The 16,480-nt window shown below is 38.5% G+C and overlaps 2 protein-coding genes across 2 annotated transcripts; both read left to right on the top strand.

The window, feature by feature from the left end:
* The first annotated feature begins 1,281 nt into the window (after positions 1-1,281).
* On the top strand, positions 1,282-2,633 carry LOC148101115 (uncharacterized). The gene has a single exon (XM_087845553.1). It carries the CDS (start codon positions 1,418-1,420, stop codon positions 2,477-2,479), a length of 1,062 nt encoding a protein of 353 aa, XP_087701679.1. The 5' UTR covers positions 1,282-1,417; the 3' UTR covers positions 2,480-2,633.
* Positions 2,634-12,904: 10,271 nt separating this feature from the next.
* Positions 12,905-15,151, top strand: LOC148101116 (uncharacterized). The gene is made up of 2 exons (XM_087845554.1): positions 12,905-13,549; positions 14,393-15,151. Exons 1-2 carry the CDS (start codon positions 12,905-12,907, stop codon positions 15,071-15,073), a joined length of 1,326 nt encoding a protein of 441 aa, XP_087701680.1. The 3' UTR covers positions 15,074-15,151.
* Positions 15,152-16,480: the final 1,329 nt, after the last annotated feature.

The following is a 16,480-nucleotide window of genomic DNA, read 5'->3' on the forward strand; positions in this document are numbered from 1 at the left end:
TTAAACGCTGGACTTAATTCACTCGGGTTTTGTCCGTCGGGTCACGTTTACTTCGCTGTTTTATTTACAACTGAGCAAATCGGTTTGGCTGAGGTTAAAGTTACGTTTAACCTGCATAGTTTTACAGACGTTTAATGGTTCACTGGCACATGTGTTAGACTGAACCAGGGGCAATTCTAGGATCAGAGCTTTGGGGGTGCTGAGCACCCAGAGAGCTGCCCAGCCAGGCAAGATAAACTTTACACGTCACGATGAGACTTCTTCCCCATCTCTGTCAGTCCCTGCATCCTTAAATGTCTCCAGTTGTCCCAAGTTGTCTCTGAATGTCTCCTTGGTGCATTTAAACCCCTGTTCCTCCCTGTCCTCGTCGTCTGTTATCTTTGTCTCCGCTATCAGTCATCATAATTTTACCATCTCTGTGCAAGTCTGCAAATTTCTTTATTAAATCATAAAATTCTTAAATTCATCAAGTCTCTCTGCCTGGGTCCTCGTCACAAAACATGACATCACTGTTTTGTACATTTTAACACAATTTAATCCCACATTTGTGAAAGAAAAGCAAAACACTATGTGAAATATGGAGACACTCCTGGTTTATATGAGCAAAGTGAAACTCATTTTTTAGGGTTCGTGGAGATAAGTGTGAAGATCCAAACAATCCCTGTCAGTGATGGAGAAGCTTTGATGAAAAAAAATTGGCAAAAAGTTCACCAGCATGAAGGAAATGAAGTTCTCAAACTTTCCTTAGGAGGACCCCAGCACGCCTGCTTAAAGAAAAGTAAGTGTGCTGATGTGGATGCTTGCAGTGACTGCTGTATAGAGGCCATCCTGCTACACATGAAACATATCAGTGTCATAATTGTTAGCTTAGTCACGTGTTTGTTTATTATCCTTATTGTTTTATCTGGGACTGTTTGCAAACATCTCAGAGAGAGGAGACACCAGCATCTGAACAGAGACTCAAACCAGCAACCTGCAGCTCCCTGCTTGTCTGCTCCAGTTTTCTCCTCACTCATGTTGCCCACCAGTGATTTCTAGCTGCCCACCCACACAGCAGGCTAGAATATGCACTGAGCCTCAGCACCATGGTTGCAATACTTGGACATGTTTTATTTATTAAATAATCAACCAGACCTCAAAAAGTAAACAGCTGTTATTGCTAGGCAACGGGAGCAGCATTTGGTGATGCAGCACCTGACATTCCTGACCATGTGGGCGGAGCTTGCATGGAATGGAATGTTTCGTAGAACTGCGCAACACAAGCACTTAGTTACAGCATTTTTCATTTGATCCAGACACAGCTAGAGACACATCTACAGCAGCATCTCTGTGCAGGACAGACCACAGTTGAAGAAAAAAACACATCGAAAACTTCACTTCTCTACAACACGTTGGTTCCTTTGTTTAAAAGGCCAAAATGAATCAAGGGAGATCGAGAAGAGGATTGGTGAGTGCGTCACCATACAGTACAGTACAGTCTGAGCTGATTAACCTACGAGAAGAATTTCAAATAATACAGGCTGAAAATGTCAAATTAAAAGAAGAGGCAGAAAGATCAAGAGGAGAAGCTAAAAATTCAAAGTTTGAAACTGAAGTAGTATTGAAGGAATTACTGCATGTGGGTCTAAAACTTAAAGGAGAGAAGATGGGAAAACAACAAGCAGAAAATGAGAATGAAAACATCAAGAAAGAACTGTTGGAAGCTCAAAAAGCATTGCAGGAAGAGAAAACCACAGCACAAGAAGCTAAAAATAAATATCAAACTGCAAAGAAGGAGGCAGGAAATGTGATGCAGGAATTACAGGAGGTGCAGGAAGCTTTTGAAGAGGAAAAAAGGAAAATGCAGTTGGCAACACAAGAAGCTGAAAATGTAACGGCTGAAGCTGAAATACTAAGGAAGGAATTACTGAATGTAAAGCAACAACTTGAAGAGGAGAAAAAACGTAAACACGAGGCAGAAAACGAGATTGAAAATATGAAGAAAGAATTGTTGGAAGCTCATAAAGTGTTGGAGGGAGAGAAAATTAAAATACAGGAAGCAAAGAAAGAAATGGAAAATACAAAGAGTTACACTCAAAACATGAAGAAGAAGTTGCTGGAAAAAGAGGAAGCAATAGAAAAAGAGACACGTGGAAAATGGGAGGCAAAACAGGAAAGTGAAACTCTGAAGAAGGAACTGATGAAAGTGCAAGAAGAACTTGCAGAAGAGAAAATTGAGGTGAAGGTATTCAAGAAAGAAACGACAGCCTCTGAGGTGACCAAGAAAGACTGCAAAGATGCACTTAAAGAAATACAAAAGCACAAAAAGGAAGCGAAAGAGCTCCTCAAACAGAAAGTCAAACTGGCCAAACAGCAGCTGAAAGAAAGATTTAAAGACGCCGAGGAGCAGCTAAACAAAACCTTAAAGGAGCTGAAGGCAAAAGAAAAGAAAGCCGAGGACAGGAGGGGATTCTGGAGCAGACTGCTGAGAAAAAACTGACCCAGCAGCATCAAGTTTAAGGAGATCAATAGTTTCTTCCTCCTTCCCCCTCTCTCAACCTTTCTTTCACAAAAATCCCCCAAACTTTACTTGGGACGTTTGTTTGTTTTTAAAAACCTTATTCTGAATACATGTACTGAAATACACAAATAAAATTGCCATAACTTGACCTCATGTTGCTTCTTTTCTTGTGTGTCTGTGGATGTAAAACAGTAACACTTTCTGCTCTGTGTGTTTTTAATTGTAAATAAATGCAATATATCTTCATTTTAAAAACTTCTGCTCTAAATCTTTTTTTAGCAAAATGCTTTTTTTGCCCCTTCCTGATTTCTTATGTTTTAACATGTTTGTTACATTTACATGTTTCCGATTTCAAGCGTTAACACAGATGGTCAGAGACAGAGGTTTGGACAGCTCTTTCCCTTTATTTGTATTTATTCAGGTTATTTTTATACTCAAGAATCCATCCACAAGCTTCAACGCGTCCAGAACTCTGCTGCCCGTATCATCACCAGGACCCCTTCTATCCACCACATCACTCCTGTTCTGCAGCAGCTTCATTGGTCAAATATCGTATCAATTTCAAAATACTCTTGTACACATTTAAGGCTATTCATCATCTCTCCCCTCCATATCTTTCTGATCTGGTTAAGATTCTTTTCCTGGAGTTTTGGTTGAAATCTCTTGATTTCCCCATGTCACAGAAACAGGCTCTGTGTTTTGCCTTATATGCATCCACAGGTGTGCCACCAGTTTACTCACATGGACTCTACTAACCAATCAGAAGCTTTTTCAGCTCAGAATGGAATCGTCTGCAGTTTTCTTATTAATTAACAATAAACTTAGTGTATATGTACTCCTAAATTTGATGAAAGTAATAAAAAATAGACAGCTCTGTCTCTCTTTATTCTGACATTTAACTAATTCAAAATATATTTCAATATTTATTTATCCAAAACAAAACAAGTTTACTCTAAATTGATGTTGTACAGTAAAAAAATGTTCTTGTGTTTTCCATAAAGTGTATGTAAACATCTGGTTTCAGCTGTGAATATACTGCTGTGAATTGAAATTCCTCGTTTTGCATAGAAATATACTGAACAACATACAAAGCATAATATATAAAATAACATGTACCCGAGTTTTTTTTAATATGAAGGCAATATGAGCAGAGAGCACAAACTTGTTGAGGGATTGGCTGTTAGTTCAGTGAGACAGTAATTTGTAAAGAAAACTATTTTCACTAGCAGTCAAAACTAATGTGCACACATATGTCTGCATTTTTATTTTGTTAAATATGAACAAAAGAACTGAAAGTATCGACCCACGTGATGTGGATCGGCGCGAGCACATCACGATAATGACTGGGTAACAGACGTCTCCGAAAACGTCAGAGCACTTTTGCAAATATGCGATGTCTTGATAAACCAAATAGATATTTGACGTTTATACGGCTACTTTCTCGCCTGAAAGTATGTTGAAAGTTTATTTTGTGACGCAGAAAGATAAATTAGAGTAATATTGAAACTCAGTCGCGGCCTCCATTGTTGGAAACTGTTGCACTGAAATGTGAGATTTTAAAAAGGAGAATGTGGCTGTTTCCTGTGACTCGTTGGTTTTTGGGGATGATCCTCAGTTTGAGTTTCTTATGTTCAAATCCCAGATGAGCCCATTTGTTGTTTAAGACTTTGCCACCTCCCTGTTGATTACTGTAATTTGTTACTATCAGGATGTCCTAAAAACTCCACGGAAAGCGTTTAGCTTCAGAGAAAAACTGGCAGGAAACAGAAAGACAGCATTTTCTCTTATATTGACTTTTCTCCACGGGATTCCTGTTAAATCTAGAATTGAATATAAAATACTATTTTTTATATAACTATTTTTACTTTTAGCTTCTACTTTTTTACATCACACTGTGCACAGTCTCTGTGGAATTAATCCTAGAGTAAAAACTAGAATCAAACACAGAAACCGATGACTTTCTGAGCTTTCAAAACAATCTCTCATACATTCTTCAGTTTTTTTTACTCTGATGTGTGACTTTGGAAAAATGACACAAAGAATTGTTTGGCTTGTTGGTCTAGCTTCAATGGGAGAAATGTCCCTGTCTTCCTTGCAGGGAGTCGTCCCTTGGAAGAACTCGCTACACGGGTGGAGAGTGCTCTTTAAAAAGGAGCTGAGCAACAAAACCGGTGATACTTCTGAGGCTGTTTCCAGCTCTGTGTCAGAGCAGAAACAGGTTTTTGCTGTCCCAAGAAGCCAATATGGCAACATCACTGCCACTCTGCACGATCACAGCACTGCTCCAGAGAGACCTAAAGGAAAGGCCCAGGTGGTGTTCACAGAGAGACAGTTGGATATTCTTGTCCATCAGTTTAATTTGAAACATTACCATGAGCCAAGAGAGATTAAATAGTTGGAAGAGATGACAGGACTGACCAGGTGAGTGTTTTTCAGCTTACTAAAATATAAGAAATTGAATTCGTGTTCAATCTTGTCTCCATTGTACTGATTAGATGTTTTCTATTTTCTTTCATCTTTGGGTAAAAACTTGGTTTCAAAACAGAAGGAGAAAGTTTAGGAGGAGGTCACATCCTCAGCATCTCAATCAGGGTGTCTCATTTCATGTAAGTATCTCCTATTATTAAACTTTGATTCAGACATCTGGGTAATTCATTCATTAATTTCATTTGAAATGTATTGAGTATAATTTGAAACAAGAACTTTGTATTGGACAGCCCCCACTCAAGCAGCAGTACACCCAGCACCTAGAGATCAATTTAATCAGAAGTGGTGCAAATTATCAGGCTGTGGGCAATTTTGCAGTTGGACCTCAATGGATCTTTCCCACCTCACCCCAGTTGTTTGGCTGGTTGATGCCACCAGGCAACGGCAATTATGAATTCAACCCTGTTGCCGGTATGAACAACAACAACTTGTGTTTTGAAAACACAAGTTTTGAAGGAGCAAGTGGAGAGCCTTGCCAGCAGCTAATGATCCTTTGATTACAAATATTGTAATGTATATCATATTTTTTGTATTAAGTTTGAATCTTCTTGTCTTCATGTAGCTCAACATAACAGAGTCTCAGATTTGATCTCTTCCAGTAAATGGGGGGTGAATTTGGATTTAAGAAATATTTGGATTCAGTCGACTCTGGCTATTGTAAATACATTTTAGTCGATCCAAAACACATACTGGGAAATCAGAGAGAACACATTCAGAAGTTTTGTATGAAACATTAAGAGATGAATTCATGAAAATGTGTTTTGTTTCAGTTTGTTGTATCTTCCAGTATTTGTAAAAAATAATGTACATGAAGAATATTATCTGCCTTGTGTATGAGAAACTGTAAATAAAATATTTGTTTCACAAATTCAAAACTAACTTTGTCTCCAAACCTTCTGTCAGAGCCTGAACATCCAAAAGTTTTAGAGACTTTAGACCTCTTATCTTTCCATGTTAACTTGAGCTACAATCCTCTATACTCACAGTCAAAATATGAGACCCCGTGTCAAGCTCGTGTTGTCACAGTTTCATTAATCATTAGCTCAACACGCTGGGAGAAGTTGAGCGTTTGCTCGCAGAAAGTTGGAGCAGAAAAGTCTTTTCTGCTGCAGTATCAGGGTCACAATAAACTTTATTGTCCAGCTGCTGTGGATGAACACAAGTGTGGAATTCAATTAATGAATTGATTATATCCATTTCTCTGATTCCCAACGAGGATAAGGACATGACAGGATGTGGGGAATATAGACCAATGTGAAATTGAAAACTGAAAACTATTGTGCTGATGAAAAGAAGCATTACAGTTGGTTAGTTTGGGTTGTGAAACTGGAGCTTTGTGGATTCAGTTAGTATCAAAACAAATGAAAGAAAAATCATTTTCTTCTAAACATTTGTTGGAGAATTCATTTTGTAAAAAGTGAAAGTTATACAATCTATAAAGTAGAATTAATTGGATGAGATTTTTGGAAAATTCTTATCAAAACTCTTCGTTGCCTCCGCATTGCAGCTGCAAGCTTATTGTTAAGTAGTTGAATGTGGTTATAACCAAGAAATATGTAAGATCTAATGTCTTCACAGAGACAGAATGCCATAGAATTACAGGCAGTTTGAATGCCTGTAATTATCAGGCTGTACTCAAGCCCATTAATTAAATCTGAAAACTGTGCTGTGACTCCAAACCCAAGTACCCTGCTGGGAAATTATGGCTACACTTGGATCTGCTGATAGAGGAGTTAGTAAGTGTAACCTTTATTAAATCAGGCAAAACAACACATACTTATTTACTGTGGCGGCCTGCAGAGAGCAAAACCTCTTAAATAAATGGGGGTAAGGGTAAGCTGAAGCCATCTGATGTTTATGTTCATGAATATAACACACTGACACATTTTGACTTTGTTTTTATTGTTTATTAAAATACTTTTAAATGTCTAGTTTTAGTTTAAGAACCATCTAGTCCAGCAGGTGGCGGTAATGCACCTTAAAGCTCTAACCGCCAAAGAAAACCCCCAAAGAAGAAGAAGCCGCAGAGTTCCCACTTCATTGCGTTTGTGTTTTCGTTTATTTTTCTTCCTCATCTAAAGTGAAGCACTAAGGTAACTTTGATCTGAGTTTAGTCAATCTTGAATTTAGCTCCTGAGTAAAGTTTTCTGTTGCTCTCCTCGGTCTCTGTTGTCAGTTATTTGTGAACCAGTTGAAAGAAAAAGCCTCTACATCAAGTCAAGCTGCTATAAACTAATTTAAAAGAAAATATTAACAAATGCTAATGAAACACTGAGAAGAAAACAGAAGAAAACTTTTATATTAGCTAAGTGTAGTCAGAGTTTCTATTATTTTATTAGTCTGTTACTAAGCGCTAGTTAGCATCTCTGTGTCACTGTGTGGCACCTGCATAGTTTTTGAATGCAGTGTGCTATCCAAGCTAGCTAGCTAGCTAGCCCCACCCTTCATCCATATAAGGTCACTTACAGCGCCAAAATAAATCCAAATATGTTGGCGGTAAAAGTGCTATAATGAAATCCATTTAAAAGAAAGGTTAAAATAAATGTATTCCAGGCTAAAACACAGCTGCCTCTATCAGCGCAAAGTTGTGTCGGCCCACAGGGCATTTGATTGTAAAAACTGGCCTCACTCTGAGAGGCCTGTTGTTAGAATCATTTCAAAGATGATTTGATAAATTCTGATCAGTATTCAGTAAATGAGCCCGATTATCTGTTAGCAAAATAATAATGATAGGCCAGAGATACCAGAGATGCATTTTTAAAACAAATACAGCCTCGAACCCTAAGAGGGGATCTGTGTTCTTATTACATTTAAAAGTACTGCAGATCTTTTAAAGCTCCAAACAAAACTGAAATGGAAGAACAAAGATATATAGAATAGTCTTTTATTGTCTTTGTACATATTCAACTAAATTATGGGTGCTCCGCACCAACTGTGCATGGAAAACAATATAAATAGTAAGACAGTAAGAATAAATAACATATAAGAGGAGTATATACAAAGAGGAGGAAGGCACACATTAGAGGACCGAATGCTTGAAAGTAGTGCAGTGGACTTGATACAAGTAGAGAATCGGAGTGTGACTGAGTGATGAGGGTTACTCAGATCATGGCTCAGATTTCTAAACCCACTCTGATAGGATAATCTTCCACGGCACACCTGATCAGTTCTCACGGCACACGTATATATGCCGCGGCACAGTGGTTGGGAAACACTGTACTCTCCATTGTAATCCATTGATTGTTCTGTTTTCGTTCTTGGCCAGGGCTTTTTTTAAAGAGGAATTGCTCTCCTGGTACTGGTGTGCCATACTGCTGAATTTGGTATCGGTGCTCAAACCTTTTGAAGGTGACAGATACTAGTGTTAAGAAATACTCCATTAACCCTTTAAGGCCTATTGGAGCAGGAATGCTCCGTTTTGCGTAACAATTTTAAAATCCCGGTAGAACTGCACTTAAGCTAACACAATTATTTTATTTAGGAGGAGTTGTACTTACATCTTATGCCATCAGCTTGCCCTTGGTCACGGTTTCCTTCCACATATGTATTTGCAGAAATTGCATAAAAAGCACTTGCAGGAAAAAAAACACAACGTACCAGAAACACGCTTTGCCGTTCATAACACTTCCTACGTTAGAATAGATGTCAGCGCGAACTATCGCATGTCCGACTTTACCTGCCAAAACCTGCCTTCAGGGATACCTATACTGGTGTTTTTAAAAGTCATGTTTGACTTTATTCTTTTCTGTATTGTTTCTGGGATGCTTAGAACTCAAATTGCACTGTTGGCAATAGTTTATTTTGATGCACATGCTGTTTGTTTTGCAAATTTGCATTGTAATATTTATTTTTATTTTTCTTGCAGTATATAAAATCTCAAAAATACTCAAAACAAATTTCCTGTGGTTGGAAACAATGTGCAACTTTTTTGCATTTACAGTTTTGAGGGATAAATCTCTAACATTTCTTTAACTAGAAATATGTGTACAGGGCTTGCAAAATCGCTAGCCCGACGTCCCAGGGCTAGCGAATTTTCCAGTCGGGCTACCAAACTCTATGTCTGCCCTGCCCGTCGGCCTATCGTAGGAAGGAAAATATATGTCAATGCTTTTGCATTCTTTCAGAAATGTAGCTGGGTAATTATGTCATTGGCATCGGTGAGCCACTGTCAATATGTGACATATTGAAATCGCGTTTGAATTTGCGCTTGTTTTTTGCTTTCACTTTGCAATCGCGTGAACTGTGTATAGAGAGCGACAGCACTGATTGGTGAGTGATGATAATTTGCGCACCATTTCCTCTGACATCGTCTTATCAATCGTTAGCTTACTATGCAAACATGACAAGTGAAATCTCCGCAACAAGCTTAAACATGTGAGAGGTTGATCGCAGAGAATCGCTGAGCGTTATGTGAGTGCGTGTGTAAAAGCAGCAGGATATATATTTTAGTTCTGCTGAGCCAAATAAGACAGGTCAGCGTGAAGAAGTGACAGCCAAAGAAAAGCTTACCACAAAACGGAAAAGTTATGACAAATCAGACTATGAGGCAAAAAGAAAGTGCAGCTTTATAGTTTCATGGACAAAAGAATTTCTGTGGATGCAATATGACAAGCTAAATAACCAGGGCTGCACATAAGTGGTCCGCAGGTTCGCATTCGCTGTCAAAATAAAAAACGCGCACAAGATAAGAAGTTGCAACGCATGTTTGCGTACATAAGATTTTCTGGAGGAGGACAGACATTTGTTTAGAACTCTTAAAGATGTCGAAGAAGCTCCTTTAAGCAATTACTGTGATGTTCCTCCACCTCCAAAGAAATGTCAGAAGGAGTCCGAACCACAAAAGAAGCGCGTATTCTCGGAAAAGTGGTTGCAGGAGGCGAGCTGGCTTCAAACAAATGATGAACGCACAGAGATGTGGTGCAGAATGTGCCGTGAAAATCCCACTCTAGGACAAAAACAGCCTTTTATATGGACGCAAACGCACGTTGCAACTTCTTATCTGGTGCGCGTCTTTTATTTTGACAGCGAATGCGCACATGCGGACCACTTATGTGCACTCGTGTAAATAACATAATGTTCTGCCGGGTGTGTTGTTGGTTTTCCCTCGATTTCTGAGTCGACAAGCGCCTTTGTTACTGGGACCAGTCATGTTAAGAAAGGCCCCCATTAGAACCCATGAGAAATGCAAGAAATGCATTATTGCTCAGTCTGCAATATCTTTCCCAGAACAAACACCAATTGCAAATAACTTACTAAAAATAAACCTGAAAATCTGTTTAGAACAGCTACTATGTTGCAAAGAGTGAACTACCACTGGCACAATTTAGCAGTCTTTGCAAACTTCAAAAAGCAAATGGCCTCGATCTTGGTTCCACTTGCCTCTTACCTGTGACTTCAGTGGAAATTTCAAATTCAGGATCTGACACAGACTGATTCATGTTCTACACAGTTCTTACAAGTTCATAGAAATTTCTGTTCAATTAGAACCAAGTATTTGAGCTGATGATTGTAATTTTTATACAATGTTGTAATTTGTGTTTCAACAATTTTTTGATTAATGTTTTGTTTCCTTTACAATATTATACTTTAATGTATAATATTGTAAAGGAAACAAAACATCAATCAAAAAATTGCTCTCTTTTTTATTCGGGCTACTTAAATTTATTTTGGGCTACCAAAAACTGAAGAGTCCCTGCCCGAAGGGCTACCAGGGATTTTGAAATTTTGCGAGCCCTGGTGTAGAAATAGAACCAAAAAAACTGATTTAAACAAATTTTTGTATTTAATTGCATTTTTTTTGCACTTTATGTAGTTACTATGGACTCAATGCATAGATAATATTAAGATTTGGGATCTAATGGTCATACTGATGTATAGCAACTTGAAATGATCCCAAAAATGACATTAAGGGCATGTAAAAATATAAAGATTAGCTCTGGCAAACTTGGTTCTATGGTAGGTCTTAAAGGGTTAAAAGAAGAAGTACTGATATATATTTTATGCAAAACTAACTGAACCTTGTGCTATATTAATGTAATGTAATAATCATGTAATAATACAATGCCTACATTGTAGAGGGTGATTTTGCCTCTAAAGAGGAAAATGGGCAGGGAAGAGGTTAAAGTGGGATTCAGCAGGATTCAACCCTAAAATCAGCTGTAGTGGCTCAGTGTGGGGAAAAGAGTCTCAGCTCACAATCATTTTTATTGAGTCGATTTTCTTAATGTACAGGCTGTGATCAGCTGACCTGCTGCTCTCTGTGGATGTACACAACTGAATTCAGCCAGATGTCTGCAGATGTTTCATGAGTTGTCCTGGCTGATTTCCATCCTCTACACCAGGGGTGTCAAACTCAACTGCACAGGGGACAAAACTCAAGGCACACTTTAGGTCGCAGGCCAAACAAGATAAACATTTATTGAACACACTAAAACCATGTTTTTTAAACATAAATATGAATAAAAACAGACAGGAATATTATTCCAGAATAAATAAACTTAAAAAAAAAACAACTTTAACTTTAAATGTTTTGATCTTCATAAAAATATATCCTGTCAAAATTATGCAAGTTAGAAATATGAACATGCTGCCAAAAACCCCAGAAAAAATAAATGAAAACATACACAAGGTTGGAGCTGCATGTAGACGGAGCTGGGGCATTGCTGCAGGAATGGAACTAATAAACTGTGCGGGCCGTTCAGTGTCGTACTTTGCCTTGAGTGTACCATTATACTGCAGCTCCATCTGAATCTGCACAGGTGCAGTTTCCACGTAAATGGGTTGAGAAGCAGCTTGAAATTCTCTGTTTGTGCTTCACAGTCACCAAAGCGCCGTGCGAACTCAGTGCGCTCAGTTTATCAGCAAAGTGCGCCGACTTGGTTCAACATTACTTAGCAACAGGGAAAGTGAGACAGGTTGCACTGGTGCATTTGTGACAGCTTCACTTGAAATGCCTTCATCGCATCATACATGCCATGTCCATTGTTAAACCTCCCAATTCCTTTGATCTTTGGACTGAAGGAAGGACAATACTCGGTGTATAAATGCTCAATCAACAATCTTTTATTCCATACAATTCAACACTTTTGAGCATAAACCATCCGGAGGGGAGATGAGCGCGGGACGGTGTCCGCCTGATCTCGAAGTGTCTGAGCGTTTCTCACATTCTTATAGCTTCAGCCCCCCTCCACCTAGTCATAAAAACCTAAACATTCACATTCTTTCTCACTTACGGCGCCTAAGTGACGGCCTTGGCTCCCTGTTTTATCTCCTCCTGATGAGATGGGGCAGAAAACCTCTCCGGTATGCTCTGTTCTCTTCTAATCAGACAAATAAGGCCATGACTCTCTGAAAACAGTATTTCTTATACCTCAGCAGTATAATGCATCATAAAACAATATTATTCATTGACAATAAATCAGCAGTCTAATGTAATACAAATCAGTTTAATAACAAGCCTGTTTTGAAAATGTAAGGAGTTAAAAATACAGATTTTTTTTTTTTAATGTAGCGAGTAAAAGTAAAAAATAAACCTCAGGTTACAGTCAGACTCTGACATCATCTTTCACTGAACCAAGCTAGTAACTGTTACATTTGATTTATTATTATTGAATAAATTAGACAATTATAGAAATTTAAAATAGGAAACAGCAACAGGAAATATAAAAAAGTACAGACCTGGTAAACATTTATTACTATTCTGAGTGTTAGCATTAATGTTTGTGTACAAGCAGGAGGGATGGGCATGATTTTAGAGTGTTTGAACAATGATTATTATCTTTAACACCAGGTTGGATGTAATGTGTTACTACTACCAGTAGGTGGGGATAAGAGACCTTTAAGGTGTTTGGTGCCACACTCCACCTTCAGGTTTAAAACTAGTGTTAATGGAGGGAGTTTGAAGCTTCAGTTTGTTCAATGACTGCATTTCACTCACTGCCTCTGTTTGTATCTCTGTCACTGCAGGACCAACGTGGACCGAGAAGTCAGCGCTCTCAGGAGGCCGACAAACCTCACAGAAGAAAGAGAGAGAAAAAAAACACCTGTGATGAGTGTGGGAAGGATTTTACCTGGAAGATTAAACTAAAACAACATCAGCTCATCCACACTGGAGAGAGACCGTTCAGCTGTGACTTGTGTGGAAAGTCGTTTTCCTGGAAGAAATCCCTGAAAACACACCAAGTCGTCCACAGTGGAGTTAAAGCTTACAGCTGTGATCAGTGCGGCAGAGCTTTTACTCAAAGTAGCCACTTACAGAGTCATCTAGTTACCCACTCTGGAATTAAGGCATACAGCTGTGACATCTGTGGAAAAACCTTCAGCCGGCTATGTTACCGAAATATACACCTACGCATTCACTCCGGAGAAGATGTGTACTGGTGTGATCAGTGTGGCAAATACTTTACAACAGACACACAGTTACAAAGCCACATGTTTACCCACACTGAGGAGAGACCTTATCAATGTGACCTGTGTGAGAAGACTTTTAAAACTCCACAGTACCTGAGAAAACACCAACAGATCCACACCAGAAAGAGACTCTACAAGTGCAGTTACTGTGAGGTATGTATTTTTATTTTATTCTTGTAAGTTCAGTCTGACTGTTTGGAACAAGTCTGCTCATTAAATTGTGTTAGCATGTTAGCACTTCTACTGCACCGAAGAGTAGCTCTGAGCCATTATTCAGATTTTCATTTCAGTTATGATTTTTGTTTACACGATCATGACAAAACTGAAAATGCTGAAAATTGATATGTTGCTGTTATTTAATCTTCAGGCAGCTTCGTGGTATATCATGGTGTTATTATTTCTGCATAAATGGCCTTTGGTTTACAGCGGCTCATTCCTCTGTCAGGTGTAAATAGAATAAAATAAAACATAAATTACGTACAAAACCAAACCATTCAGTAATCTTCTCTTATGGTTAACAAAGTTGTATCGTTACGCAATGGTGTTGCAGCTGTAGTATCATTGCTTACATATAGCTTTAGTACTTTTAAACATTAGTGTTAAAATACCCATTTAATGTTATAATTGCAGTGTCATTGGGGGTAATAGTTTTTCTTGTATCCCGGTCAGCTGAGTGTTATAACTGCACAATTACAGTGTTGTTAATGCAGTATTAAATTAGTATTATTGCAGTGTTACAGTAGTTTACCATGGGTACCCTAAAAACAGTAGCATGGTAGTACTTAAGTGTAAGTCAGATGTTACTGTAATATTAATGAAGTATTCCTGTAGTATTATGGTGGTAGTATTGTAGTTATTGTAGCCCAGTAAACTGAGTGTGTTAATCGAAACAGTAAAATGTAATTGGACGTCTGCAGAGATGCTCTTTATTTCAGGCGACGTTCAGGATAAAAGTGTTGAAGGACTGACTTACACTGTCTTTGTGTCTTTGTTTAGAAGCAGAGCGAAACAGATGGATCCACTTCTCAACCCTGTCATCGCTGTGGTGGTGGGAAAGACTTTCGTTGTGACATCTGTGGAAAAACTTTCAGTCAGCAAGCCAGCCTAAAAATACATCAACGTAGACACACTGGAGACAAACTGAAAGACTGCAAAGAATGTGGGAGAAGCTTCCCCACATCATATAAGTTAAAACGACATGAACTCTTTCACAGTGGGGTCAAAAACCACCTCTGTGATCAGTGTGGGTCATCCTTCACCACTGCAGGTCACCTTAAAACACACAAACGAGTCCACACAGGAGAGAAACCATACAAGTGCAGACACTGTGACAAAAGCTTCTCACAGTCAGGTTATCGTAACAAACATGAACGTACACACATGGAAGGAAACTACAGCTGTGAGCAGTGTGACAAGAGCTTCAGTAATCTCAGTTCATACTCTGCACACAAACGATCCCACGTTACTAATAAACTGTTTCACTGTTACCAATGTGCCAAAACATTCACTTCATTATCTGCTCTGTGCAAACATCAGCGTGATCACGCAGGGCTGAAATCGTTCCCATCACATGACGACAGCAAATCTGAAGAGAGAGAAACATCCTCTTCTGGTTTCAGAGTCCAACTTAAAACCCTGGAGATCAGGCTCCACAGAGTTCAGATCGACTCTCCTTAAAGATCTAATGAGGCTATGAATCAAAATGTTCCTCTAGTTCAATGTTAATCTTTATAAATTGTTCTTCTTCTGTTTGTGTTCAGTGGTTATGTTTGTTTTTTTTTTTCAATGGTTGGATAAAAAATCAGTTTCCTGTTGTTCAAGTTTGTATTGAATGTATTTTATTAAAGTTCTTAAATAAAGTTTAAAAAAAAGTTAAATAAAGAATTGTTTGAATGACAAAGATTTTGAGCCATGATGTCATTTCCTGTATTTCAGAGTAAAGACTGAAGTAACAAATGGAAACATGTTTACAGTCATGGAATAAACACTGATGGGTCATCTGTAGGAAGTACTATTGCTGACCTGACAGACTCGACCTTGTTTACAAAGAAAGAAAGGAACTGATGACATGTGTCAGCAGAGGCTTTCAGGGTTGTTTAGAGCAGAGCTTATAGTCTTAAAAAGAACAATTTGTTAAATTGTCATTGTTAAATGACAATTTAACAAAATGATCTGAGAAAAATATCTGTTTCTTTCATTTTCACTGTATTCTGATCAAATTTCCAACATTCTTTTAACATTTCAAAAGAAACTTGCAAATTGTCTTTCTTCCACTTTCACTCTGCTCTCCTACACTGACGTCTGACTGCTCGGGTGGATTCATTTAACCAGGGCTGAGGAATATGTTTTGGGTTCACAGGGTTTAGGGTCTGAGTACAGGTTTCCTGGAACTGCAAAAGCAGCTCATCTGCGGTGGGCCCAATAAGTAATCTCAGGGTTGATAAAGATTTTCTTTATAAAAGTGGAGGAGAAGAGAGCAGCGGCGGGGTGCAGCGCGAGCTTTAAACTCATGCACATGAGAAACAGGTTTGTGATGATAGAACACTGAATCCCACATTTCCAAATAAAAAACAGATAAACCATATGATAACACCAGGTCAAGAGTGTGCTCCTGCTGATGTGTAGGGCCTTCTACAGACAGTACAAGGTCAAAACACTGAATAAGATTTTAAAACTCTTGAGCAAGCAGTCCATCAGGGCAACAGACATGAATATTAAAATCACCAACTATTAAAATCTGATCCTGTTTCGGCACAATTTTAGCCAAAAAACATAAAAAGTCATTTAAAAAATCTTTGTTAAACTTAGGTGCCGATAGATTACTGCACACAGTAAGAGCGTCCCAGTTCAAATATGAGAAGTTCAAAGCTGGAGGGGAAACCAGTACATGGAGTTGTTTGTAGTGAAAGTTTTTTCTTAAAAACAGTCAGTATTCCTCCTCCTCTACCTGATCTCGGAGCATTAAGAAATGAGCAGTCAGAGGGTAACAGTTCAGAAATAATGCTAGGCTCACCAACGCTCATCTGTGTCTCAGTCACAAACAGGAGATCCAATCCACTGGAAGAAAGAAAGTCATTTATAAAA

Source organism: Neolamprologus brichardi, chromosome 9 (assembly GCF_056152115.1).
Source record: "Neolamprologus brichardi isolate AB-2024 chromosome 9, ASM5615211v1, whole genome shotgun sequence".
NCBI lineage: Eukaryota > Metazoa > Chordata > Actinopteri > Cichliformes > Cichlidae > Neolamprologus > Neolamprologus brichardi.